Source organism: Mus caroli, unplaced genomic scaffold (assembly GCF_978045245.1).
Source record: "Mus caroli unplaced genomic scaffold, Mus_caroli_1 scaffold_3, whole genome shotgun sequence".
In the NCBI taxonomy this organism is placed as follows: domain Eukaryota; kingdom Metazoa; phylum Chordata; class Mammalia; order Rodentia; family Muridae; genus Mus; species Mus caroli.
The window spans coordinates 92,717,146-92,744,269 of NW_028227258.1; the positions used below are offsets into that span (position 1 = coordinate 92,717,146).

At 38.5% G+C, this 27,124-nt stretch overlaps 1 protein-coding gene across 1 annotated transcript; it reads right to left on the reverse strand.

Annotated features, from left to right (window-relative positions):
* Window positions 1-27,124, reverse strand: Nmd3 (NMD3 ribosome export adaptor). The gene is made up of 16 exons (XM_021157850.3): window positions 27,028-27,124; window positions 26,684-26,741; window positions 24,587-24,721; window positions 22,534-22,630; window positions 19,576-19,656; window positions 18,450-18,578; window positions 17,354-17,444; window positions 13,672-13,750; window positions 12,695-12,791; window positions 8,801-8,918; window positions 7,219-7,364; window positions 5,298-5,410; window positions 3,655-3,727; window positions 2,152-2,258; window positions 649-719; window positions 1-290 (listed from the first exon to the last, which is right to left on the reverse strand). Exons 2-16 carry the CDS (start codon window positions 26,725-26,727, stop codon window positions 160-162), a joined length of 1,512 nt encoding a protein of 503 aa, XP_021013509.1. The 5' UTR covers window positions 26,728-26,741; window positions 27,028-27,124; the 3' UTR covers window positions 1-159.

Sequence of the window (27,124 nt, forward strand, 5' to 3'; positions counted from 1 at the left end):
TGAAAACTTCACAACACTTTAAGGGAACAATTAAAATAGTAATTTATTAAAGTTTAAGGTCAAATTTCTTTTAAAATATAAGGGAATATATGTACTATACAATAAAGGTTTTTGCCAAATTCCTGAGGCCACAGATATGCAAGCAACATATATGACTCATCATGACATCATTGATGCACCTTCTTCACCAGTGGCATCTTGAGAAATATTAAGGTCTTCAAGCATCTCGGCCAGACTAATTCGAGGTGCTCCTTCATCATCTGTGTCACTTTCCACAGGGATGGTTGCATCTAAGGAAGTAGGCATTAGTCAGTCCCATATGCAAATATGGAAATGCACAAACAACAACTCCTACAACCATCACCACTGAGCAATCAGGCCATAGTAGAAGCTCGCAGCTCTTATCTACAGTAAGTTTTCAAATACTGAATAAATGAGCAAATTAGAAGTAGAGCAACCACTAAAGAATCGTTCAGAAACAACTGCATCATATGTATATGACAACATTTAATAAATTTTACTGCTCCTTATTATCCGTTATGTAAAAGCCTAATTACAATAGTCTACAAGACAAATAAAGTCACTTATGAACACCAAATACCCTCCCTGATCCTATCTCCATGACTGCAATCCTCCTAGAACACCAACCTCTGTAAATGTTGACATGTTTTCTAATTGCCTCATCTTCTTCAAGATCTTCAAGAAAATCTTGATATTGCCTATAAGAAAAAGAAAACTTTAAGCACTGTACTAAATATTATACTATTCACAAAGGTCAAATATGAATGTTAAGTAAGTAGGTAGACTAGAAAACAAATTTCCTTGCAATATAACTGCTGAATATTAAGGTGATGTTAAATCTAAGACAATGAAAAATTACCTCCCATCTCTATTCAACCCAACCAAACCAATTCTTATGGACAAGCTGTTTTCTGTTTTAACAATACATGCTTGTGTGTGTGTGTGTGTGTGTGTGTGTGTGTGTGCGCGCACACGTACACCAGATGTGTGAGGTACCCATAGAGGCCTACAGAGGGCACTGGATGATCTGGAACTAAAGGTACAATGTGGGTGCTGAGAGCTGACTTTGGTCCTCTGGAAGAACAGGACACATTCTTAGCTATGGGAGCTATCTTTCCAGCCCAAGAAAGAGCCCAGAGTCAACATCTTCAGTCAGTTCTCTCCTTCAGTTTTTAATGTTGGATCTAAGGGCTGGAATTCTGCTTACATGGCGTGTTCAGCAACCAGTACACCATATCAGCAGGCTATAAGACTATAAGCTGACACAGTTAAGTATGCACTTCTAAACAATTTAATATACTCGTGTGTGTGTTTTACATTGTAAAATTCTGTTGCTTCCCAATAATGTAAAACTCATCCTTTAAAAAAATAATAATTTTGTTTGTTTTATTTTGCTCCTTTTACTAACATCAAGAACTGAGGCCACAGGCTGAAGAGATGGCTCAGTGGTTATGGGCACCAGCTGTTCTTCCAGAGGACCCAGGTTCAATGTATACCCAGCACCCACACAGCAGTTCATAACTGTACTGTGGTCCTAGAAAACCAGACGCCTTCTTCTGGTCTCAATGGGCACTATATGCACATGGTGCCCAGATAGAAACTCAGCCAAACACTCATACGCATAAAAATGAATAAAAATCTCAAAACAAAAACAAATTAGGCCACATAGACACCTGTGCACACACCCACATGCACACAACCACACATACACAGAATTAAGGCCATCTTTAAATCATTCAAAAAACATTTTCAATTCTGCTCACTATCTGAAAAGTATTATCTAATGTAAATGAACTAGTTTTTTATGCTTACAATATAAGCAAATCATCTATTTGTGATAGCCACAAGGTAACTGCTCATTATACTTGAACTTTTTAACTAAATTATTTACATTAACACTATAATTACAAAGACAATAACCCAGGAAATAATTACTGAGCTTGTATAATATCATATTATATCTTTTTTATGAGTTCTCTTATATAGATTCATTCCATTTATAGTTTCTAAGAATCCAAAGTTAATTTTTAGTGCAAAGATCTATTGGGTAATATCAATTTCTTTACAATCTAAAACTAATGTCTAAGGCTTGCCCCTGCAACTACTTATAAGGGTCCAGGAAAGCAGAACCTTTCATCATCTGTGTCCATGTTTTCTCTGTCTCTTGCAAGCTCTTTCAGTTTCCAGTTTCTATGGCGCTGGCGTTTGGTACGGTCATAGCTCTTCTTAATTAACACCTGCAAACACAAACATTTGCAGTTATGAAACACTGAAACACACAGTAGGGGGAAAAAACTCAAAACTTGGGCATGTCAGGAAATCCAAGGCAGCAGTCACAATTCAGGAGAAAGGTGTAGAGGTCAAGAGGCAGTATCAAGAGGACTTTTAAAACTTTTACCATGTATGAAGATACATTTGAGCATTATTTATATAACTGTGAAAATTTCAAATGACTAAACATTAAAATTTTAATACCTAAAACCTGAATTGTTTTCTCATCAAATTTCAATTTTCAGCCACCATTCATACAGCCCATTTTGAAACATTACAGATAGACACTTTGTTTTTCACAGTAATAAGCACTTAGAAAATGTACAAGTCCTTTATAACATTTAATAATATGTACTAGTTAAAATATAACATTTTTTAAGAAAACTAGCGACCTCCTCATGTGACCTTTAATAGATATCAATCCTGAGGCTGGAGAAAGGACTCAGTGGTTAAGAACATTCGTTGCCCTTCAGAAGAGCTGGATTCCATTCCCACCACCCACAAGGTGGCTCACAACTACAGTTCCAGGACACCCAACGCCCTCTTCTGACCACCAGCAGCACTGCACACAGCTGGTGCACATTAATACATGCAGGAAAGGCAATCATACACATTAAGTGAAACAAATAAATATAAAAAGGAAATACCCATTCTGATTCATACCCGATTTTTTTTTTTTTTTTGTATTTTATCAACTGATGAAACAGGAACCTCCTATTACCAGATCTTCATTTTTGCTCATAGCTAAAGAAAATCATGAGTATTCTAAAAGGAGTAAGCAAGTAGGAGTAGGATTATTATCCTTCATTTCATTCACTGATGTTTATGAACATTACAACTCTATACTTTTCCCAGGTAAAATTTTTTTTCCAAGAGTTGACTTTATAAAGGTTATTTTAAATTCTAATTTGTACTAATACTGAATAATGGTCTCAATTCTAAATGTCCTGAGAAGTAGAGAAAGTGTATAAAATAAGCTAATTTAAGACTATCTGAATAAATTTTATAAGTTACCATTTCTAAGTACAGATGTATTTGCACTCTATCACCAGCACTGGAGATTTGTTTGGCGGTACTGGGTGACGGAAGCTAGGGCCTTATGCTAGGCAGGCACCTCATTTTATAAGTCCTCTTGTCCATTTTGGGGGTTTTACAAACTAGAATTAAAGTCCCTGTCTAATCCAGGTAAGTCTTGAACTTGTGATCCTCCCAACTCAGCCTCCTGAGTACCTGAGACTGTAGGCCTACGCCACCAGTATCAAGTGTTTTGCCATGAAAAAGAAAAGTTGACTGGGCAAGGGGGTGCTGAGTAAAATCTAAGAATTAACATAAGAACAACAACAAAAAAATCTAAAGCCTTACCACATCTGGAACTCTGTCTGAGTTCATTTTGTTGACATACTCATCATTTAAGTTACAGTTGGCCAAATCAAATCTGAAATATAAACAATGAGTTAAGGAATATCCTTTGTGTATTACTGTACTCGCTATATAGTATTATATACACACAACTATCTTTCAAAGTGGAAGATTTTGTGTGCTCTCCACTTTAAAAGTTTTGAAGCTAGGAGGTAGTAGCTTATGCCTTCAAATCCAGCACTACAGAGGCAAAAGGAGTCAGATCTCTGTGAGTTCGAGGCCAGGCTGGTCTACAGAGCTAGTCCCAAGACAGCCAGGGCTACACAGAGAATCCCTGTCTTGAAAAGTCAAAAAGATCCTCTTCCAGCCTGTGGACACCAGGCTCAAACGTGCATGCAGGCAAATCATACACAGAGAACTTAGATTTTTAATGACAGCATCACATTGCACTGTAAGTTTTTCCCTGTCCACTGTGGCTTCTCTTTCCCATAGACTCATTAAAGAAATAAGACAGACACAGCAGCCTTAACTTCAAATTCAACTGAATGAGTCTGCACAGTTAATACAACAAGCAAGAACCTTTCATTCTCTTGTAAATGGAACTCAAACTCTGTGAACAAAACACACCAGATGTCTAGAACACACTGATGGCTCAAATGCATAAAGACTGTTATTTACTTTTATGGGTTCTGTCCGGCATACAGGCTGTGGTTGTTGGCTTTTTGGTTTCTTCCTTTTAACTTTTTTATTATGTGCATGTGTGCGTGCGTGCATGCATGCATGCATGCGTGCGCAAGCGTGTGCGCCTGCATGTGTTTATATATACTTGTGTGTGTGTAAGTACCTAGAAGTCAGAAGTGTTAGATCCCTTAGAACTGGAGCTATTGAGGGTTGTGACCTGCCTGATATGAGGACTGAGATCAAAATCTGGGTCCTCTGCAAGAACAGTAGACTCTTAACCTCGAGCCATCTCTTCAGACCTAGCTGTTTCCAAAAAGTGAAGTATTTTTACAGCCATAAAAGCTATGCACTCTCTTCAAAAGCTGTAACTATTTATCTAACTATATTGTTTAATTGCCAAAAATCTTTGAATAAATGACTCTCAGATGATGGCCCAAATGGAACAACTATGGACTTCTATGCAATCTATGAGTTTACAGTTATCAATAATAAAAATAAGATGAGGGCTAGACAGATGGCTCAGTGGGTAAAACATTGCTCTTCTGAAGGTCCTGAGTTCAAATCCCAGCAGCCACATGGTGGCTCACAACTATGCATAATGAGATCTGACGCCCTCTTCTGGTGTGTCTGAAAACAGCTACAGTGTACTTACTATAATAAGTAAATCTTTGGACCGGAACAAGCAAGGCTGGAGAGAACAGGGCTGGATCAAGCATGGATCAAGCAGAAGTCCTGAAGTTCAATTCCCAGCAACCACATGATGGCACACAACCATCTGTACTCATATACTACAATGTACTCATATACATAAAATAAATAAATCTTTAAAAAAAAAACCTGAAAGGATCTTAAACACTCTTAAATTTTTTGAAATTAACAAATTTAGTATTTTAAATATTCATTGGCTCCTGAAGAAAACCTACAATGCTATCTGCCAAGTTAAAATACAACAAAATAAAACAAACCCCAGCACCAGGTCTCCAGGATTTAAAAGATGTCCCAAGTGAGTTCGGCAAAAATACTGTTTATCTGTATTCATTTCAGATGTCTTCTGGATCCAGACTTCCCCAAGGGTGTGCTTAACAGAAAAGAAAGAAATCATATCATGGAAAAATTAAATATAATATTAGCTTTTTCTCATTTAATATTCATTTAAAACAGCTTTCAACTTTCCAGAATTCTAAAACAATCAAAACTAACAAATTACCAAATCAGGAATGCAGAAAATTACTCCAAAGGAAACCATAAAAACAATCCAAAACTTGAATAGGACATTAACACTGCCCCCTGAACTACTAACCCACACACATGTAACATACACACATAGCATTTTCATAGAAAATGTCTCACAGAGACTGGCTAACTCAGACTGAGCAAAAAATTAACTAGAAGGCAAAAGAATCCTAAAGCAAGAAAACAGACCCAAGACTTAAAAAACAAACAAAAACGTAGAGTTCAGAAAAACCTATGAATTTCACCCAAACTCTGACACAGGCACACATTGAAGTGGGCTGGAGAGACAGCTCAGTGGATAAAGATTACTACAAGTCTCATGATCTGAGTTTGATCCTCAAGTTGCCCTCTGACATTTTCATGAACTTGTGCATGTGCACAGCTCCCCTCTCCCCAAATAAAATTAAAAATACTCATCTCTTAAACACTCTCAGAAAATATTTTAGTTTACCAAAATGCAGATGCCCTTTTAATTTAGAGAAAATACTATAAATGAAGTCAAATGGCTTTATAAACTAGCAGTAATAGAGATCCAGAAGATAGCATATTCTACAAAATATGTGAACTTTCAGGTTAAGAAGTTGGTGTCAGGCCGGGCAGTGGTGGTGCACGCCTGTAATCCCAGCACTCAGGAGGCAGAGACACGTGGATTTCTAAGTTCGAGGCCAGCCTGGTCTATAGAGCGAGTTCCAGGACAGCCAGGACTGCACAAAGAAACCCTGTCTCGAGAAACCAAAAAAAAAAAAAAGTTGGTGTCATAACAAGAGAGGAAGGCATTATCTCTGAAGAAAAGATTTAAGAATTACAATATTCATATAATTTAATGTGTGCTCCCCACCTAGATACTAGTCTGAACACACCTCCAAACACTTCTGAGACAAAAACTTAAGAAGCAGCAGCCTATTCATAGACCAAATGTAGTTCTCATAGTTATAATCTGATTAGCTCAAAAGGATCTCTATGATGTACAAATATCTATGGATGATTTCATATTTAGTAATGATTTGAAGTCAAGAGATTGTCCACTTGGTTCTCCTCCAACAAAATAAAGGGAAAACATGACTTTTATTTTTAATAAAAAAAGAAAAAGGCCTTTTCCCAATACAAAAAGAAAAAAATTAACTTATCAGACTGTAGTCCAGCAACCTTACCACAATAAGTCCATTTTTAAATTTTATTTTACTTTTTGTGAGACAGGGTGTCAGTCTGATACTAGACATGTAGACCAGGCTGGCCTCAAACTCAGAGCTCCAAATGCCTCTCTGCCTCCTGAGTATTGGGATTAATGGGATGCACTACCACATCCTGCTATAATGACTCCATTTAAAAAAAAATTGTATTTCTTACTTGTGTGTGTGTGTTTAGTGTGTTTATGACGGGACGTTGGCACATGCCATAGCACACAGCACATCTGAAGGTCAGAGGGAAGCCCTGTACCGTGGATTCCAGGGATTCAATCCAGGTCATCAGACATCACTTTTACCTGCTGAGTGAGCTCTCTGGCCCTCACTAACTAAATTACTTCATGGGTGTTTTACTGTAGCTGGCCTCTACATTTTATAATTACCAACAATTAAAAAACAAGAATTTTTAAAAGAACTGAAGCAGTATTGTCACAAATGAATAAAAGCAGGTAGATGCTGCCTTACCTACCTTTTTTGATATCATTCCAGCCCCCGCACTTCGCTTCAGATCTCGGACTGTGCTGCATTCTATCACAATAAACTCTTCGAGCTGTTTAGGATGGCATAAACTATTGAAAGGATGACTCCAGAAAGTGTTTCCATCAATATCTGCAACTAAAATAAGCACAACACTCAAAACAAGGTAACTGACAAATTTCAGAGTCATCTAATGTGTAAATATGAAGTAACTAACTGTACAACAAGAACAGAAGTCACTCTAAGTCATCATTGATTTCCATACGAGGCCCAAAGCCCCCATGCACAAGAGAAATGTCAAGTGTCAAAAATATTACATCTTATTCTGTTACTATAATATGAATGCCACAGACCAAATTCAATCAGTTTGATGGTCATTTCATTTGCTAGAATTTTATGTCAGAAAGTTATTGGTCACCCTAGCTGCTTAGTTATAAGACACAAAGCCTATTTTTGTATAACTGATAAAAATGCCCTTTTCTGCATTCTGCAGATAGTTACTATAACAGCAAATAGACCTTAGCTGATGGTACAGTCAGTTTCTGAAAAAATAGCAAAATAAAAGATTGATAAAAAAACAAGAAAAAGATGGAGACATATACCAAAACTTCTATCACTATACAGTCTTCCTTTTTTAAAAAATGATTTGCATAAAGATATCCTAAATGATCCATAATAATGATAAAAAGTTAAAATTCTAATTTAAACTGCATATCCCAATGAATCATAGCTCAAACGTCCCCAAGTTTATAATAGCTGTTTAAAAACTAAAATTATGGGCTGGAGAGATGGCTCAGCAGCTAAGAGCACTGACTGCTCTTCCAGAGGTCCTGAGTTCAATTCCCAGCAACCACATGGTGGCTCACAACCATCTGTAATGAGATCTGATGCCCTCTTCTGGTGTGTCTGAAGACAGCTACAGTGTACTTACATATAATAAATAAATCTTTAAAAAAAAAAAAAAACTACAATTGCAGGCTAAGCATATAATTGAACAGCAGAGTCCCTGCCTAACAGGCACAGGGCTCTGGGTTTAATGCTTCTGCACAGGCACACATATATTTGGCAAAAGACTTAGTGACAAAAATTGCATAAAACTGCAATTTTTTATAAAAATGAAAAAATAAAAGTATGAAATATCTAAAAGTTCACAAAACTGTTTCTTTAAAAGAGAGAGAATATAATACTGTATAATTCTATTTTTAAAGTACTAAACTTTAAGTCTTCCAAAATAGTATTATCAAGAATGACATTTGGGACTGGAGATGCAGCTTACTTAAAAAATGCATGCCTAGCTAGTATCCACCAGGCCTAGGGTTCCAGTTACTATGTAACTTGGTATCACAGCACACACTTCTACTGGGGAGGTAGAAGGAAGAGTCAGGAACTGAAGGTCATCCTTGAATATACAGATGGTTCAAGGGCAGCCTAGGCTACATAATACCCTGTCTCAAAAAAAAAAAAAAAAAAAAAAGATGCACTAAACAACATAAATGCCTTGAGCGATTACTGTTTACCATAAGGCCAAATTGTTAAGATCTTGTTCCAAAACTAAATTTAGTTCCAAACCTTACCTTGTAGGGTATTTGGGTCTATGAGGTGGATGGCACTAGTTACTCGAATACAAATACATATCTGACTCATATTTCCAAGGCTCTGTGCCAGTTTTGGTGATAGACAGACAACATTATCCTAAGCAAAAAGAAATAACATCTAAAATAAGGCTAATTCTAAGTTAGCAACCTCTGATAAACCTGATAAAATTGTTCTTGCCCGACCAAGTTGTCTGTCTGAATGTAGGCAGAATAACCAAGTCTCATGATTCAGCCTACAGGATGCTACTACCTTGCTTGGCTCCACAACATTATCCTTTATTCATGGGCCAACAAATGACCTGCAGACTAAGAGTCACAACTTTGAACTTTATGGTTTCTCTATACACGACACATTCTTAAGATGGGCCCGTTTGTCTTACCTGAAATGTTTTTAAAATTCTTTTTTATAATCAGCCTTCCACATCCATGTGTTTGTTAAATTCATTTTAATTTAATTATAACATAAATACCTGCTTGTCATTCTGAATGTTAATATAGTATATATTCTAACAAAAGTATAACATTAAGAATAGAGTGACTTTCTAAATCTCCTTGTAACTGATTTCTCTTGATTTTCACAAAACCAAATTTCAATGGAAAATATGTTTCTCTTAAAATAGCTGAATGTTTGAGTCTGTAATTAAAGATCAAAGATTTAATGGCTGAAAAAGTCACATCTACATTACAATTTTCAGTGAAAGAATATTACATAATCCAACAAGGTTACTTGTATGTTTAACTGTATTAAAAGACACAAGTGGCTGGGCATGGTGGTATACACTTCTAATCCCATACTTGGGAGGCAAAGTCAGAGAATCTCTAAGTTCCAATGCATCAAAGATTTAAGAATGAGACCTTAACAACAGAAAATAAAATTTTAAAAACAGCTGTATCTGTGTACATTGAAAGCTTTTCCACTGAAGTGGACTATACATTAACACCTACTCCAACTTTTGGTTTTGAATTCAGAAGCTCCCAAAGACAAATATGTAATCAGCTTCCACATCCATGAGTTCACCCAAGCACTGCACCGGTACTAAACAGGTAGAATCTTTTTCTTTGCTTTCCTTAAAAATACAGATTAACTAGTAACCATTTACATAGCATATGTAGTATATGCTATGCTATATATTAGGTATAAGTAGTCTGTAAGTAACATATACTACACAATTTTATGAGGAATCTGTACAACCCTGGAGTTTAGCATCTACAGGGACTCTTTAATTACCTACACATGCCACAATACTGTATCTCCTTTCATTGTACTTAATACACAGGCCTAAATATGCTGTCACACCTAAATTTGTATTATCCAGGCTTTTACTGCTCTTAAATGAGGACTGGAAAAAGGAGAACGCAGATAACTACTTTTGGCTAGAACACAGCTAAGCTAGTGCAACTTGTTTTCATATTATCATCCACATCTATGCATACATCAGGTGCATATACAAAACTCTTACCCACACATATTCCAAAGTGGCTCACTACCTTTTAACTATCATTTTTTATAATGTGAAGTCATGGAATTATTATATGTTCACTATCATTCTAATGTTTAATAAAAGTGGATTGTAAAATTTTACACTTGTTTTTGCTAGTTTTAGTGTGTGTGTGTGTGTGTGTGTGCGCGCGTGCATGCGTGTGCGGGCGGGCGAGTGTGTGTTAATGGGCACCATGTAGAACTGCTACAGTGGGCAAGTGAGCTTTCTGGAAACACTTGCTAGGCTACAATGGATGCACTCTGGAAAAGTATGGCCCTGGAGACTTCATCCCAGCACTGCTTCTTGCTACTGTCATGCTTCTCATGTTTGCCATTGCCACACTCCTCATTTATTTGGCTTTGTCTCTGAGTAGACACCAGGAGACCCTAACTGCCTGTAGCCTGGTGTAATATTACTTCCTGGGTGATAGATAGCCCACTGTGGGGAATTGCAGGCTGGTATCCAGTCGAGCTGAGATCAACATGAGAATGAAAGTTCTTGAGATAATACTACTTAGATGAATTAATGATTTCATAGAATTCCTGATTTAAGCAATTTTAGGAAGTTAAACTTAATATAAATAATCATGACATGGTAGGATAAGCTGATAGAAAGTTTATAAAGTCTGAATCAAGAACAAAATGTGCCCCTTCCTCATAGGATGACAAGAGCTGCATGAGTCAGGAAGGGATACAGTAAGCGCTCATGCACTGCAAGCACGTAATTGTAGTAGCGAGAAAAATAGGATTGGGAGAAGTTAATGATCAAAGAAGGCATTCACTCTAGGTTAGGCCTGAGTTCCTTGGTCTTGTGATCTAGGGATGTGGTTTTAAGAGTACACCATGAAATAGAAAGGTTATAAATAAGAATAAACAATTCTATTATGAGTGTGTTATGGTTTGTATGTGCTCAGCCCAGGGAGGGGCACTATTAGAAGGTGTGGCCCTGTTTGGGTAGATGTGGTCTTGTTGGAGTAGGTGTGTCACACTATGGGTATGGGCTATCAGACCCTACTCCTAGCTGCCTGGAAGCCAGTATTCTGCTAGCAGCCTTCAGATGAAGATGTAGAACTCTCAGCTCCTCCTGCACCATGCCTGCCTGGATGCTCCCATATTCCCGCTTTGATGATATTGGACTGAACCTCTGAACCTGTAAGCCAGCCCCAACTAAATGTTGTCCTTGTAAGAGTTGCCTTGGTCATGGTGTCTGTTTACAGCAGTAAAACCCTAACCAAGACAGAGAACAGATGATTATTAGCCAGTCTAGCTGATCAAGATGTCAAAAATAGGTGGCCTATTCCTTAGCATAGAGAAACTTCGGCCTTCTTAAACTTTGTCAATCTATAACAAAAGAATTACTGCTTTGGGGATTACGATGAGGTTGTAGAAAGATAGATGAGAATTGTTTAGTTTCCAACACAATACATACTCAACAATCCTGTTGTAATTTCCCGTCGTGTGACAATTTTAAACCTGTTTTTTAAGAATATGTTTTTGGCCGGGCGTGGTGGCGCACGCCTTTAATCCCAGCACTCGGGAGGCAGAGGCAGGCGGATTTCTGAGTTCGAGGCCAGCCTGGTCTACAAAGTGAGTTCCAGGACAGCCAGAGCTATAAAGAGAAACCCTGTCTCGAAAAACCAAAAAAAAAAAAAAAAAAAGAATATGTTTTTGTGGTGATGAGGTAATTTTCTTACATACAAAATCTTTATCTTAAGGGGTATGAAAGGGGTTAAAAGAAAAAATAAAATGCTGGAGCCTGCCTTTGCTTCAACCACTCTGTGTGTATAATTTTCCCCCTTTTCTGTTTCTCTAATCACTGGCTGCCATAGGCAACAGCCCCCTTCTCCCCTGGCCAGTTGCTATCAGGACTAACCTGTCAGCTGCTTTCAGTACTGACCCCAATCTCTTATGCCACAACTTGCTGCCAGATTCAGTTTACCTTGTGGTGTCAAAGCTGGCCTTTGACAGTGTGTGTGTGTGTGTTTGTGTTTGTGTGTGTGTGTGTGTGTGTGTGTGTGTGTGTGTGTGTGTGCGCGCGAGCGTGTGTGTACATGTGCGTAATGCATGTTCATGTTGGTATCAGAGGAGAACATTATGGAGCTGGTCGTCGCCTCCTTTTATGTGGGTTCCAGGAAGCCAACTGAAGTTGTCAGGCTAGCATGGTCTCACCAGCCCAATCTTTTCATCATAATACACCAAGATAAAGGGCATTCCAATCCACAGTTATAAACATATATTTTAAATCTTTTTAACAAAGCTAAGCATGTCAGAAGGCATTCAAAGAAGTTATTGTTAATGTTTAGCCAGCCAACAGAAAACCAAGAACAATAAATTATAACCAGCAAATTACTTATTCTCTTACAGATAAGGATTAATTACATGAAAAGAAGTACCTTGCATATTGGAACAATTTCCACAGAAAAAGTACTCTTGTAATTGTATGTGTTACTATGAATATCCTGAGAGATCAATCTTTGTGATGCTTTGTATCTATTAAGAAAAAAACATTATCAATAGAAAGGGAGAGGTCCGCACTCATATAACTTGGTTTTATCCAATCAAAGTTCAATGCCTTCATACAGCTCCCTGGTGGTGTGATTAGCTTTAACTGTCAAGTTGATATAACCTAGAATCACCTGAGAAGGACCTTCTACAGTCCAGAAAAGGACTGAGTTCTCAGGTCTATGAACATACCTGTGGAAAAACATCTTAAGTAAACTGATGTGAAGAACCAGCTCCACAGTGGCTCCTTCTCTAGGCAGAGTATCCTGAACTGTTTAAAGCAGAGAAATCTAGCTGAGCATAAACAAGCCAGTGAGCAGGCATGTACACAGTAATTTCTCTCTGCCCTGGGATATGACGAAACTCACTTATTTAATTAATCCATGATGTTAGACTATAACAACTGTAAGCCTAATAAGCTGCTTTCTGTCAGGCTGTTTTTATCACAGCAACAGATATGAAACTAGAGCATGGGCGAAAGTCTAATTTTATCCATACTTCAAACCTTCTTCATAATGACTACAGTCTAAGCCACACTAATGTACCTCCCAGGATTTTGTTCCTGCTAATCTTACCTTTTAATATCAACTCAGCTTATGAGTGTTTCTTCCATCTTGAATTCCTAGCTCTTCTACCCATCTCTACGGCACAGCAGTACAGTGCCTATTACTATGCAGTTAGGTTTAACTACCAAGAGATTCATCAGCACTCTTTGGCTGGTAAAAATGGATAACTCCTTATTTCATGATTGCTTAAATATACATACTAGAATTTTAATTGTAACAAAGTAAATTATCTTAGCCTGAAGAACAGATGTGACCTATATATCTCCTGTTGTTTAATTTACAAATTTAGGTTTACAACTTACCTACAGGGAACTGTACCCTGAAGAAACTCCACCATCTTCTGAGCATGCTGTTTTGAAGAATAATAAAAATCCAGACCATCTAAAAAAATAATAAGAACAGTTCTGCAAAACAAGGTTTTCCTCTACATGACCATATGACAAAAATCACTTAAATCCATAAGCAAACCATATTATTAGAAAATATTATAGCCAAAATAGTTTAGGGATATCAATTAAGACTTATTTGGCAAAAAGGCAGATGAAAATCAGATAAAATAAATGTTAACAGATAAAAACAAGATTCATACTAACTCACAAGAACAAAATTCAAGGCCAAGAGAGAAAAGGAAAAGAACATTTTATATTATAAATGAAACAAGATGCCAAGAAAATGACAAAAATTCACCTAGTTGACATGCATGAAAAAAATTACATACTGAGACTGAACAAAATAGTCACTGGACACTGGGCGTGGTGGCACACGCCTTTAATCCCAGCACTCGGGGAGGCAGAGGCAGGCGGATTTCTGAGTTCCAGGCCAGCCTGGTCTACAGAGTGAGTTCCAGGACAGCCAGGGCTACACAGAGAAATCCTGTCTCGAAAAAAAAAAAAAAAAAAAAAAGTCACTGGACAACAATATCTATCCCAGTACAGTATCATTTAACACTATCAACAAAGGAACAGGCAAATGCAAATCTACTGCTAAGAAGTACTTACGAGATACCTAAGTAAGAACTCCATTTAAGGTATAATAACATTTAAGATATAATAACAATACCAAGGAAACTAAACAAAGTCACAGGACTTAGATTTCTAGACTTAAAATTAAGACAGTATAAAACTAGCATAAAAGTATAAGTTCATGCAAACTTGAGATTGCAGAAAAAGGATATTACATTTCATTAACAGAACTTAACAATTAATGGCATTTTTTTTAATAGAGAAAACTAGTTCTTCAATCCCTCCCAAAAGATGAATTTAGGCACTTTCCACCAATTCAAGAGTTAAGACCTATGAGTTGAGATTGTAAAGCACATTAAAAAAATAGTTATTTTTGTAACCTTAAATGCCCAGAAGAGGTTTAGACTTCACTTACAAAGAACACTCTTCAACCTGCTGAGTTGCCTGCCTGTAAGCTGTGTGTGTGGTATACTCCTGCTTCCCAGCTTTGTGAGCTATCACACATGCTGAGGTGAGCTTTGGTGATACAGCTGACCGTGAGTCATTTCTACTCCTCTAAGTAGCCCCAATAAAACATACCGGTTCATCAAGTTGGACTTTGGTGGTGTACATCTGTGACTCTAATTCCAGGGGGCATCTAATGTCTTTTTCTGGCCTCTGTGGGCACTGCACATACAGTACATTTACATACATGCAGGTAAGACATTCATACATATAGAAAATACATTTAAAAAAACAAACACTTGCAATAGAGAGTAACATTTAGAAAAGGAGGAGACAGTCTAGGAGAAAACAATGCAAACCATACAAACAATACATTTATATGTAGAATATGCTTCATATCATTAGTCCTTAGTGAAATGAAAAAGCCACAGGAAGATAGATACCACTACAGACTTCCCTCATGTCTATAAACAAGGATGGTAAGCAACTAAAGTACAGAATCCAGGACCTTTCAACACTTCTGTCTGGAATGTAAAGACCACAGCCATTTGAAAATATACTACAGCAGTTTCTCAAACATAATCATCAACATAAATTTCCCATATAACTCAGCACTCTGCCTTTAAGTATAGCCTCAAAGACAGAGGTGAAAAGATGCCTGAAGCCGGGCAGTGGTGGCACTCACCTTTAATCCCAGCACTTGGGAGGCAGAGGCAGTCGGATTTCTGAGTTCAAGGCCATCCTGGTCTACAGAGTGAGTTCGAGGACAGCCAGGGCTATACAGAGAAACCCTGTCTTGAAAAAACAATAAATAAATAAATAAATAAACAAATGCCTGAAGATGACAGATGTTACCTAAATTCCACAGTGTGACATATGGCCCAAAAAACAAAATTAAATACATAAATAAATGTAATGAAAAATTATTCAAGAGGAGAACTATCTGAAAGAGATCAATGTCTAAAAGGGAAATGAAATAAATGACTTATGCCTGGGAGATGCCTAAGGAAATAGTTTAATGGACAGGTTCTTCAAAACCACAGTAAATAAACACTGAAGGGAAAAAAAAGGCGACCTTTGTAACTTTCTCCAATTAACTGATAACAAAACTGAACAGAGAACATAAACACATTTATGTATACACATCAGCATATATCAATTAGAAACCTCAACAACTTCAAAAACCTCACAAATGAGCAAGAATAAGAATAGGAAGAATGAGGCAGGAGCACTGAGAGTCCAAGGATAGCCTTGGGCTGCAGAGACCCTGTCCCTCAACACATACGGGTCTCCATGTTTTTATGTGCTTTGAGAGAGCATGGAATGCAGTGCTGGTGAGCTTTTGTTGTTTTTCGGAGAGAAAGAGCATGAAGTTAGAAGGCAGTAGTATCTGGGAAGAGTTGGGAGAGGGGAAGAAGATGAATAAAATATATTGCACAAAAATTACTTTAAAAGTTTAAAAACAAGAGAAAAGTAAAAGAAAAGGAAACTTCAAGAAATACTGGGGCTGGTGAGATGGCTCAGTGGGTAAGAGCACCCGACTGCTCTTCCGAAGGTCCAGAGTTCTAATCCCAGCAACCACATGGTGGCTCACAACCATCCGTAACGAGATCTGGCGCCCTCTTCTGGAGTGTCTGAAGACAGCTACAGTGTACTTACATATAATAAATAAATAAATCTTTAAAAAAAAAAAAAAGAAATACTGTATTTATGGCTGAAAGGAAACCAACATCCTAAAAACACATATAAAACTAAGCAAAATAGATATGAGAGCTAAGGATAACTAACAGCAGATGACTCACATTAGAAACAAAATGATGCATAAGAAAACTATTAGCCCTCATTACTAATCAAGAGGTACAATCCGCTATTATCTTGTCCAAAATTTAGAAAGGCCAAAGAAACAGTACTTCTAATTAGAGCAATTTTCCCCATACAAAACAAGGTTTTGATGGATTTTTTGTAGTATTTTACAATACATTAATGGAGTCACTTGGCTTATTCTTTAAGTAGCAAGATAAGCAACAGAGAGCAAGAATTAATATTAATATATCATTATATTCCAAGCACAAAGAATGATGTCTATTTTAAACTAAATATTTAATAAGTGGGATAGAATAACATCAGAGAAGGGAGGCAGGAAAGGTGTAGGGAAGACACAGGACAGTTCTAGTTGTGCACTATCCAGAATAGCCACTAATGTCATGTGAGTTTAATACTGGCTGGCAGAAGAAAATTCAATTCCTGAGTTAGAGTAGCTAACTATACTTCAGTCAGAAAATTAATGTTGCTTTCTTTTTTTTTTTTTGGTTTTTCAAGACTGTTTCTGTGTGTAGTCCTGGCTGTCCTGGAACTCACTCTGTAGACCAGGCTGGCCTCGAACTCAGAAATCCACCTGCCTCTGCCTCCCGAGTGCTGGGATTAAAGGCATGCTCCACCACGCCTGGCATACGTTGCTTTCTTCTTATACATACATTTGTATGAATTTTTTAATCATCTCAACTTCTGAGAAAGATAACTTTGAATAATTGAAAGAAAATTTTGATACTGTTTCAAATTCTTTTAAATTTGAACTCACCATGAATCTCCTTGATACGCAGTGTATTCTGATGCATTCCATATTTTAAAATCAACTGTTCCAGATAGTAGAATGTTTTCTTGTGTAGAGTCTAAATATCCATGCATTATAGAGTCAATAAATGCCAAAAAATACATTTAGAAATAAAGTATAAATACATACATCATCTACAGATATAGAGCTCTGATTTTTCAAACAAAAAAAATCCTTTAAAAATTAACTAGAACATAAAATAATAATGTATGTCTCAAGTTGAATGCTCCAGGAACCTAGACTCCGGTTATGCATAAAGGACTTAGGGAACTGAGAACATGTTATCAGCTACTGAAAATGGTCAGTGACCACATGAAGCTCAAGAAGGATGACCAAAGAGTGGATACCTCAGTCCTTCTTAGAAGGGGAAACAAAATAATCACAGGAGCAAACATGGAGACAAAGTGTGGAGCAGAGACTGAAGGAAAGGCCATCCAGAGACTGCCCCCCTTCACCCCCTCACCCCCGATCCAGTCACTAAACCCAGATGCTATTGTGGATGCCAATAAGTGCTTGCTGACAGGAGCCTGATAAAACTATTACCTGAGTCTAACAAATGTAGGGGCAGATGCTTGCAGCCAACTATTGGACTGAGCATGGGGTCCCCAATGGAGGAGTTAAAGAAGGGACTGAAGGAGCTGAAGGGGTTTCCAAGCCCATAGGAAGAACAACAATATCAGCCAACCAGAGCCCCCCAGAGCTCCCAGGGACTAAACCACCAACCAAAGAGTACACATGGAGGAACCCGTGGCTCCAGCCGCATATGTAGCAGAGGATGGTGTTGTTGGGCATCAATGTGGGGAGAGGGAGGCCCTTGGTCCTGTGAAGGCTCGATGCCCCAGCCAGGGTGGGAGGGGCACCCTCACAGAAGCAGGGGACGGGGGAATGGGATGGGGGGTTCTTCAGTGGAAACTGAAAAAGGGGATAACATTTGAAATGTAAATAAAGAAAATAACCCCCCCAAAAATCAATCAATCAATCAATAAAATATATTAAAAAAAAAAGAAAATGGACAGTGATGAAATTTAAGACTCAGGATTCACTCATCATCTTTTTTTAATACCTTCTGCCTGACTTGGATCACAGCCTTCCAGAAATCCTTAGCTTCCACTCTATGGCAGTCTCCACACATTTGGGACTGAACAACATAATCCACCACAAATACTTGCTGCAGGATAGCACCATTCATCACCTGGAAAAGAAGGCAATTGCACTCCTTCACTCCTAGTTGTTCAATAGTGAATATTCTAATTTAAAAAAATTAGTAATTTAAATGTTTTCTATGAATGCATTAAGGACATCAATAAGTCAAAGTTAAAATTATAAAACTAAGTACACTACATTTGGGGGGGAGGGTGCACAACCAAGAATTAAATATGGGACCTTATGCACGCTGATCAAGCTCTCTACCCCTGAGCCATGTCCTTCAGTGGTTACACTGTTTTAAGAAAGGGACATGTGAAATCCAAAGATTAGATTATATTTTTAAGTTTACCTCATGAAAATGTGATTGTGAACATATTCTCTTAATAATGTGGAGGTAGGAATGTGGTTTGATTGTACAGTGCTTGTCCCTAGTGCTTGACGCCTTGAGTTTGATTCTCACCACCACACAAAGCCAGGCATGCTGGCACACACCTATAATTCCAACACTTGGGAAATAGAAGCAGGATGATCAAAAATTCAAAATCACTCTTGATTACTTACTGAGTTGAGAACTAAACCTAAAAACATTTTTCAGTTGTATACACTGATATGATATATATGTATACATGTATGCCTATGTGGCACACAAAGAATTCACTTTCAGAAGAGCATATGGGTGATAAAAACAACCAAGCGTAAGCATGGTGGTACATACACCTTTTTTCCAGCACTCAGAAGTAAAAGCAGGAGATCTCTGAATTCCAAACCAGCCTAGTCTACTAAGCTCTAGGCCACCAAGTACTAACTACCTAGTGAGAACCTATCTTAAACACTTTATTTAAAGAGACTATTGAACACACCAATTCTGAGCAATTGTAGCTACTAGTCACCTAATCATGTCAGAAGACCAAAAGATAACAAAAGACTAAGACTTAGATTGTATTCTTCCTTTTAAGCCATTTAGTCCATAAAATAATTTAACCCTAGTCCCTCGTTCTCACTATGTGCACTTTAACCATGTTTAGAAAAAGTGAGCAGCTTACCTCTTTCTGAATTGTCAATTTAACTTTAAGTCTCTTGGAATGGGGCTCAGTCCAAACAAAGCCTGCATCAACAAGCCGAACCTTCAATAGGGGAAAAAAAGAAATATAAGTCCCCACCAGAGAGGTGGAAAGATGACTGAATACCTCATTAACAAGCAGACTCTCATCAGAGATGCTTAAACCAGCAGCCAATGGGAATAGATGTAGAGACCCACAGTCAAACATTAGGCAGAGAGCACACTAAAATTGGAGCTCTACCAGGTCCTTCCCATGAAGCTCAGGGAACCCCCTGGAAAGGGGTGGGGGACTGTAGGAGCCAGAGGTAAGACACCAGAACATGGCCCACAGAATCAACTGAGCAAGCTCACAGGGGCTCACACAGACTGAAGCAGCAATCATGGAGCCTGCATGGGACTACATGGGGCTGCACTAGGTCCTATGCATATATCTTATATAGCTTGGTGTTTTTGTGGGACTTCTAACAGTAGGAGTATGAAGTGTTTTGTCTGTTCTTGGGGCCCTTTTCCTCCTAATGGGTTACTTTGCCCAGCCTTGAGGGAGATATATGCCTAGTATTACTGTATCTTGTTATTCTATTCCATGTTCAGCTGACATCCATGGGAAGCCTGATCTTTTCTGAAAGGAAATGGAGGAGTGGATCTGGGGAAAGGGGGAGGTGGCAGAGGAAATTGGGAGGAGTAGAAAGTGGGGAAATTTCTGTCAGGATGTATTTTATGAAAGAATTTAAAAAAAAGGAAAAAAATTAAATAGACTCATAAGATCTTTGAAGGAACATGTGATTAACATCATTGCAATCCATCACTATAAAAAAGAAAAAAGGTTTACCACTAAAACCATGGCAACAATAGCAGCAAATGAAAGGGCAACCCAATGACTGTGCTATTAAATTGAGCAAGAATTAAAAGTAGCTTTCAGAGGGGGGAAATTTATTTAAAGAAAAAAAAAAGTATTCCTCTTCAAACAGAAATTTACTTCTTCGTAAGAAAATGAATTGGTGCCTTTATTACCCAAAAGCAACCTCACAAACATAAGCTTCTACTCAAGTTAATATCTTTCTACATTAGTCTGTGGCTTCTTTATTTTTCCCTTTAAAGAATGAACATTTAAGGGAGAAATGACTCAGTGGTTACAAGCACTGGCTGTTCTTTCAGAGGACCTGGGTTCAATTCCCAACACCTACATGGCAGCTCACATCTGTCTGTAACTCTAGTTCCAGAGGATCTGAAACTTTCACACAGACATACATGCAGGTAAAACATCAATGACCATTAAAAAAAATTTACAGAATGAGTTTCAGGGTGTCTGTGTGTAGGGGGATGAACATTCTTTTGGGAAATGTCCATATACTGACTACATAATTTTAATACTTCTAGATCAGGAGCTAAAAACAGCTTGCTATTCTTGATACACTGAACATAATGCAGTAAGGCTAGAATGAAAACTTTAAAACAAAGAAACAGAGAGAAAAAGAATGGAGGCTTTGTAATAATCAAAGTAGGAACCCGAACTAAGAGGAACCAGAAATAAGCAAAGCAAGAGCTACTTAAAAGATAATTCTATAGGATTTAATTTAATACCTATATATTAGAAAGAGGACGAGAACACACACTAGTACAATACCCAAGTAGCAAGCTTTAACAGCTAGATATTACAATTTTTTTACATAAATAAACAACAGATTTAATGGACAAAGAGCCCTTCCTGGCATCTATGACATACATTAAGTAGACAGTTTGATACTGGTCTGAAGGTACACAGAAAAATCTATTAAGTAATACACTGAAAAGTGTGAGCAAGCAGATTATAACTATACCAGATACTATCTAGTGATAGCAAGACTAGCCAAGGCAAATGCAGTACTCAAGAATAAAACCCAACTAGTATGACTGAGTGAGCTACAGCAAAGTCCAGTTGTCAAGAAATTAAATCAGAATGACAAGCAGTTCCTAACCACCCTCTTTCCCCTACCCCCCAGTGTACCCCTCTCTGCCTCCAGTTAGTAAGTATCTGCAGGAGTTAGGTGGAAATGTACAAATGTACACAGCACTAAATAAGTCTGCCTTCTCTCCAAAAGCCTCTAACCTCCATCTGCAGGAATGTAGAGACCTTGACATCCACTTCAGCATTCCCTTAAGAGGCTCAGCACACTTGTTCTTAGAGAAGCCATTGTCAACTTTGTCCTTTAACGTAATTCCAGATACCTGAGTCTCCCTCTCATTTCCTACAATCCAATTCCCATATGGTTCTTCAGTCTCTTCTGTACCCACTTAACATTTTGAAATCCTAAAATTCTTTTACTATGCTCTCTACTTACAACAACAACAACGGTCAATGGAGCATTCTTTTCCCTTTCTAGTCATCCTAACTACTGCTTCACTCCAGGCAATTAAAAAGTCCAAGGGCAAGATGAATCAATAACTTGAAAGATTTCAGAACTAAAAAATAATATTGAAGGCTCAGTGGGTGAGAGCACTTGCTGTTCTTCTAGGGCACCCACAAATCAGATCACAACCATCTGTAACTCCAGTTCCAGAGGACCCAACACCCTCTTCTGACTTCCAAAGGTACTGCATATACATAATATACAGACATATACATAGGCAAAGCATCCATAGAAATAAAAATTTTAAATCTCAACAAATTTTTCTAATAAAATAAAAATACTACCCCTCAACAAAGGTCAATATAAAAAGTAAGAGTGTGTGTTTGTGTATTAAAATATTGTGTGGGACTAGCAAAATGGTTCAGTGGTAGAATATCTGACAATTTATGGCAAAGACACTTGGTTCAATTTCCAGCCTCAAAAAACAAAAGGAAAAGAACATAAGAGAAAAAAACAAACAACAGCCACCATAATAAAGCAAAACCCACAGCAAAGGATTTTCTGAAAATGAGTGTTTCAGTGAAAAAGTACAGCAATATTAACTACTGACCTACCTTACTCAGAGGAGCTTTAATTTTTTTCAAACACAAAGCAAGAAGTTCTCTGGACTCTAAAGCACACTGTACCCATGATGCTGGTGGCTGAAAATATCTGAAAGAAGATAACATTCTAAAGTTTGCCGCTTTTCAGGAAAAAACAGGAATTTCCATTAGTAGACAGAAGTGATACTGATTATTAAACAGGAGTAATACTCAAAGCTACTCTAAAGCTTTAACCCATGAGGCCAGTGTCTTTAGTTCAAAACTAATATTCTAATATTTGGAGAAAGCCAATCTGAGATATGTTATGTATTTTGTCATTTCAATTATTAAAAATAGAAGTTAAGAGAGCACTGACAGAGAGCTATGAAGATGGCTCAAAGAGTAAAAGGGCTTGCTACCAGGACTGACAACCTGAGATCACACGGTAAAAGGAGAGAACCAACCCTATGAATCGTCCTGTGACCGCCATATGCATAGTGTGGCCTAGTGCACACACATACCAAATAAATGCATACATGTTAAAAATAAATAAATAAAATATCCCAGTAAGGAGGGTTGGAGAGATGGCTCGGTAGTTAAGGGAGCTCAAGTGGGGTTCCTAGCACTCACAAATGCCTGGAACTCTAGCTCCAAGGGGATTCAATGCCTCCGGCCTTTAGGGACACCAGACGTGTACACAGCTACACATAAATGACTTTTTTTTTTTTAAATTCCAGTAAAGACGGCAATATTTCCAAAATTTCTTTGAAGGTACACTGACCAACAGGTAAGAATTATCTTAAATGACTCTAAAATTATTTATTTTATTCTTCTAAAATGTTTACGAAACATTTACAAAAACAGGAATATTAGTACACACAGAAATGTGTATCAAAAGTTCAGTCATCAAGTTTCATTTCAATTTTTAAGCTGAAAACACAAGTTTTCAAAATAAGCCTCAGTAAGTCAAGCACAGTGGTACACGCCTTTAATCCCAGCACTTGGGAAGCAGAGACAAACTGAGTTCCAGGTCAACCTGGTCTACAGAGCAAGATAAGGGCCAGGATTGTCAGGGCTACAGAGAAATTTTATCTTGAAAAAACAAAATTAATTAAACCTCATTATAGTAAAATACAAATCCTTTCTGTAAATTATGAATTTTTTTAACCCAGTCTTCCAAGGTCCAGTACACAGTAGTTATTAACAATGTCTGTTAAATACTTTCACCTGAATTATGTAATGCTTTCTTGCCATGGTATTAAATGGTTAAACACTTTAATTTTCCTGTTTCAAGGTTCAATAAAAACCATTTGTTTATAAGTATTTTCAAAGGATGTTTCAAATACTATTTATCATCTAATAAAAACCCTTCATTCTCATGAGAAAATTGAGACTCAGAAACTGTATCTAAGCATGACAGAAAACTAGTTTGATAGAAACTTCTAATATTTTGGGGGTCCTGCTTCTTTGTCTAGTACTTTTAAAACTTCACCATGTATTTAATAATAAATATTTACAACAGACCAAAAACCTCATACTTACCAGGCTCACACACTGTAAACTCCCTAAAATAGTACACTAAATTCATGGGCTTATTTATATATGTGCAGAGATTTGGGGAAATACATTTTGAATTCTTACAGAGGTCCACAGACAATTTCCACATACACAAAGCAAATGCTAAACCTATCTTGGAAGTCACAGGCATATAATTTTTATATTCACTGACAAGGTTTAAGTCTCTCACTAGACATATGGATAAATGTAAACAGCTTGTGCCAACAACTAAAGGAACGAAACTGAAGAAAGAATGCAACATCAGCTCTCAGAAGTCGTCTTCTACTGTCAGATTCAGTATCTCACTTTTATACAAATATTTTTTTCTATCCTTACCAGATTAGTAGGACAGTAGAAAGCACAGTATAAATCTGCAAATTATTATATCCTTGGTAACATCAACTAGGTAAAAATTAACACTCAACAGCACGTTTCATTCCGTATACTTCAGAGTAATCTCAGCCTAACACAGTGGCTCTCTGTATGAAGACCAACTTAAGGAAGCTAAACAAGTAGTAATGTACTGTACCTCTGACATTGTTTGCAGAAAGAAATGGAGACCTGCTTTGGAACACCTTGGCTGATGTCCACTTTACTTCGTAAGCAGGCCACACAAATATTGGCAGGATTTGGACTAATTGGGACACCACATTCACAGCACAAGCTTGAGAAAATAAAGCACAGATTTTTCCAATTAGATTTTATACATTTACTAGTCAAAACCAAAACAAAACAAACAAAAAAACCCCTACCAAGCCAAAGCCTTCAAGATTCTACTGTTAGCCGGGCGTGGTAGCCCACGCCTTTGATCCCAGCACCAGCACTTGGGAGGCAGAGGCAAGTGGATTTCTGAGTTCAAGGCCAGCCTGGTCTACAGAGTGAGTTCCAGGACAGCCAGGGCTATACAGAGAAACCCTGTCTTGAAAAAACAAAAAACAAAACAAAAAACAACAACAAAAAAAGATTCTACTGTTTAAGGGGGGGGGGGGCACTCAATGGGTCAAAGTGCTTCCAGCTCTTATAGCAAACAGGGGTCAATTTTCAGCACACAAGAGGCAGCTCACAACCATCTGTAAGTCTAGTTCCAGGAGAGTCTACCACTCTTCTGATGTCCATGGCCTCTTACATGCACTTAGCACACATACACTCACACATAAAATAAGTTGATTTGTTTTTAAAAGACAAGTGGGGTGGGGGGTGGGGGGAATCTCTTTCATCTTAACAACCAGGAAGCAGGGCACACAGATCTGGGAGTCTCACGCCAGCCAGAGCTTCATGAGAGCCTGTCTTGAAGAGGTGAAAAGGGCAGAAAAAGGCAATCTTAAAGACAGAGTGAAGAAGAATCCTGGAACATCGGCAAAAATCAAAGGGCCACAATTCTGAAAATGCTTAAAGACGGCACTGTGCGACTTTGCCATGCTAATGAACTTCATGCAATGATAGAAATGTCCTAGTCCCTCATCTCTTCTTTAAAATTGGAAAACTAAAAAAAAAAAAAGGAAATTAGCAATGCAAATAGTCTAACATCAATAGCAAACACTAATGTGCACTCCAATTCAACAATATAAACAAAAGACAGCCAAGTGTGATGGTGCAGACCTTTACCCAGCACTTGGGAGGCAGAGGCAGAGGCAGGCAGATCTCTCTATGAGTTCCTGGTAAGCAGGACTTAACACGGTAAGACTGTCTCAAAAGCAAAAATAAACAACAAAGAGAAACAAACAATATATGTAAGATCGGTTTCTCTTGCATCTGACTGGCCTAGTGGGTGCCCCCTTTGTGCTAACACAGGCCCCCGTTACAGGGACCCACAATGAACAGTAAAGGAAAATGTACATATTACATGAAAACAGAAAGGAGATTACTAAGGGAAGGGATCTGTGAGGGGGCAGGAGGGTTAAGGAAGATCAATGGTAGGGTAAATATGAACGCTGTACAATGTTAAATATGCGGACCCTCATATATACATGAAAATATAACGAACCCCTGTATTTTATGTTACAAAGTAATTTTTAAAAGGAGAAATAGACAAAAATACAGGACAAGAAGAGCACCTATGCCTACTGATGCTCTAAGCTACAGGACTATAACCCTATAGTGTACTGGAAGCAGAAAAATTTTGTGAAGCAGACCTGACATAATCTCAGCACTTGGGAGGCTAAGGCTGAAGGGACAAGGCTCTCAAGGTCAGCCTTGGCTACAGAGTGAATTCCAGGGCCAACCTAACAGGGCTGGCTCCAACGAAAGCAGATTTCAACGAAACAGCAGAAAAAGTCCGTGAACCTCCGCCACCGTGGCCCACGGCTGCCCAAAGGAAACTAAGATAATCTTCCAGTGGTGGCCACTAGCTGCACGTGGGCACCGCATACCATGTGGCCAGCACGACAGAGGAGCCGGGTGACAACCGTACACGTCCACTCGTGCCCCTCTAGGAGAACGTCTTCTCAAAGCACTCATTTTTGTCTACACCGGACTTAAAATGGGGTAGACTTCCTATGCGATCAAGACCCAACCGTTTTCTCCCACCGAGAAAAGAACCTCTCCTGCTAGCGTTAACCGTTTTCTCGGTAAATATTTAACAATCTGCAGGCGTCAAGGGATCGATCAGGGCGGGCTCGCAACTCACATGTGTCCCGGGCTGTGCTCAATGGACTCTGCCATGTACTCCATGGTTTGCGCGCGACCTATCAAGGGGAGGGAAGGACCGGTGAGACTTGGATCCATCAGGTCGAGTCTCCTGAGTTCGGGGACAGACATGCGTACGGCACACAAGCCCGGGGGTCGCGAGCCGCCGCCCCGCACGGCCCTTCCGCCCTCCACCGCGCCGCGGCCCCGCATGCGGCCGGCCTCGGCCCCACACCCACGCCCCGGCGCCCATGCGGGCCGCTCGCAGCCGGGGTACAGGGCCCGGCCCGCTCCCTCGTCTGGCAGCTGCTGGCGCAGGAGCCGGGTCTCCCACCCAGAACCTACCAGCAGCTCCGTGACAGAGCGAAATACACTAACAGCCGGCAACCCGCCGGCCGGGACGCACTACCGGCTACCTCAGCCGCACTACACGCCTACGAAG

Coding starts and splice junctions, on each gene's coding strand:
- Nmd3 (XM_021157850.3), bottom strand. CDS start 26,727: ATGGAGTACATGGCAGAGTCCATTGAGCACAGCCCGGGACACAT. Junction 22,631..24,586: donor TTCTGCAAACAATGTCAGAG/GTACAGTACATT, acceptor ATCTTCTTTCAG/ATATTTTCAGCCACCAGCAT. Junction 13,751..17,353: donor GCGTATCAAGGAGATTCATG/GTGAGTTCAAAT, acceptor TTATTTTTTTAG/ATGGTCTGGATTTTTATTAT.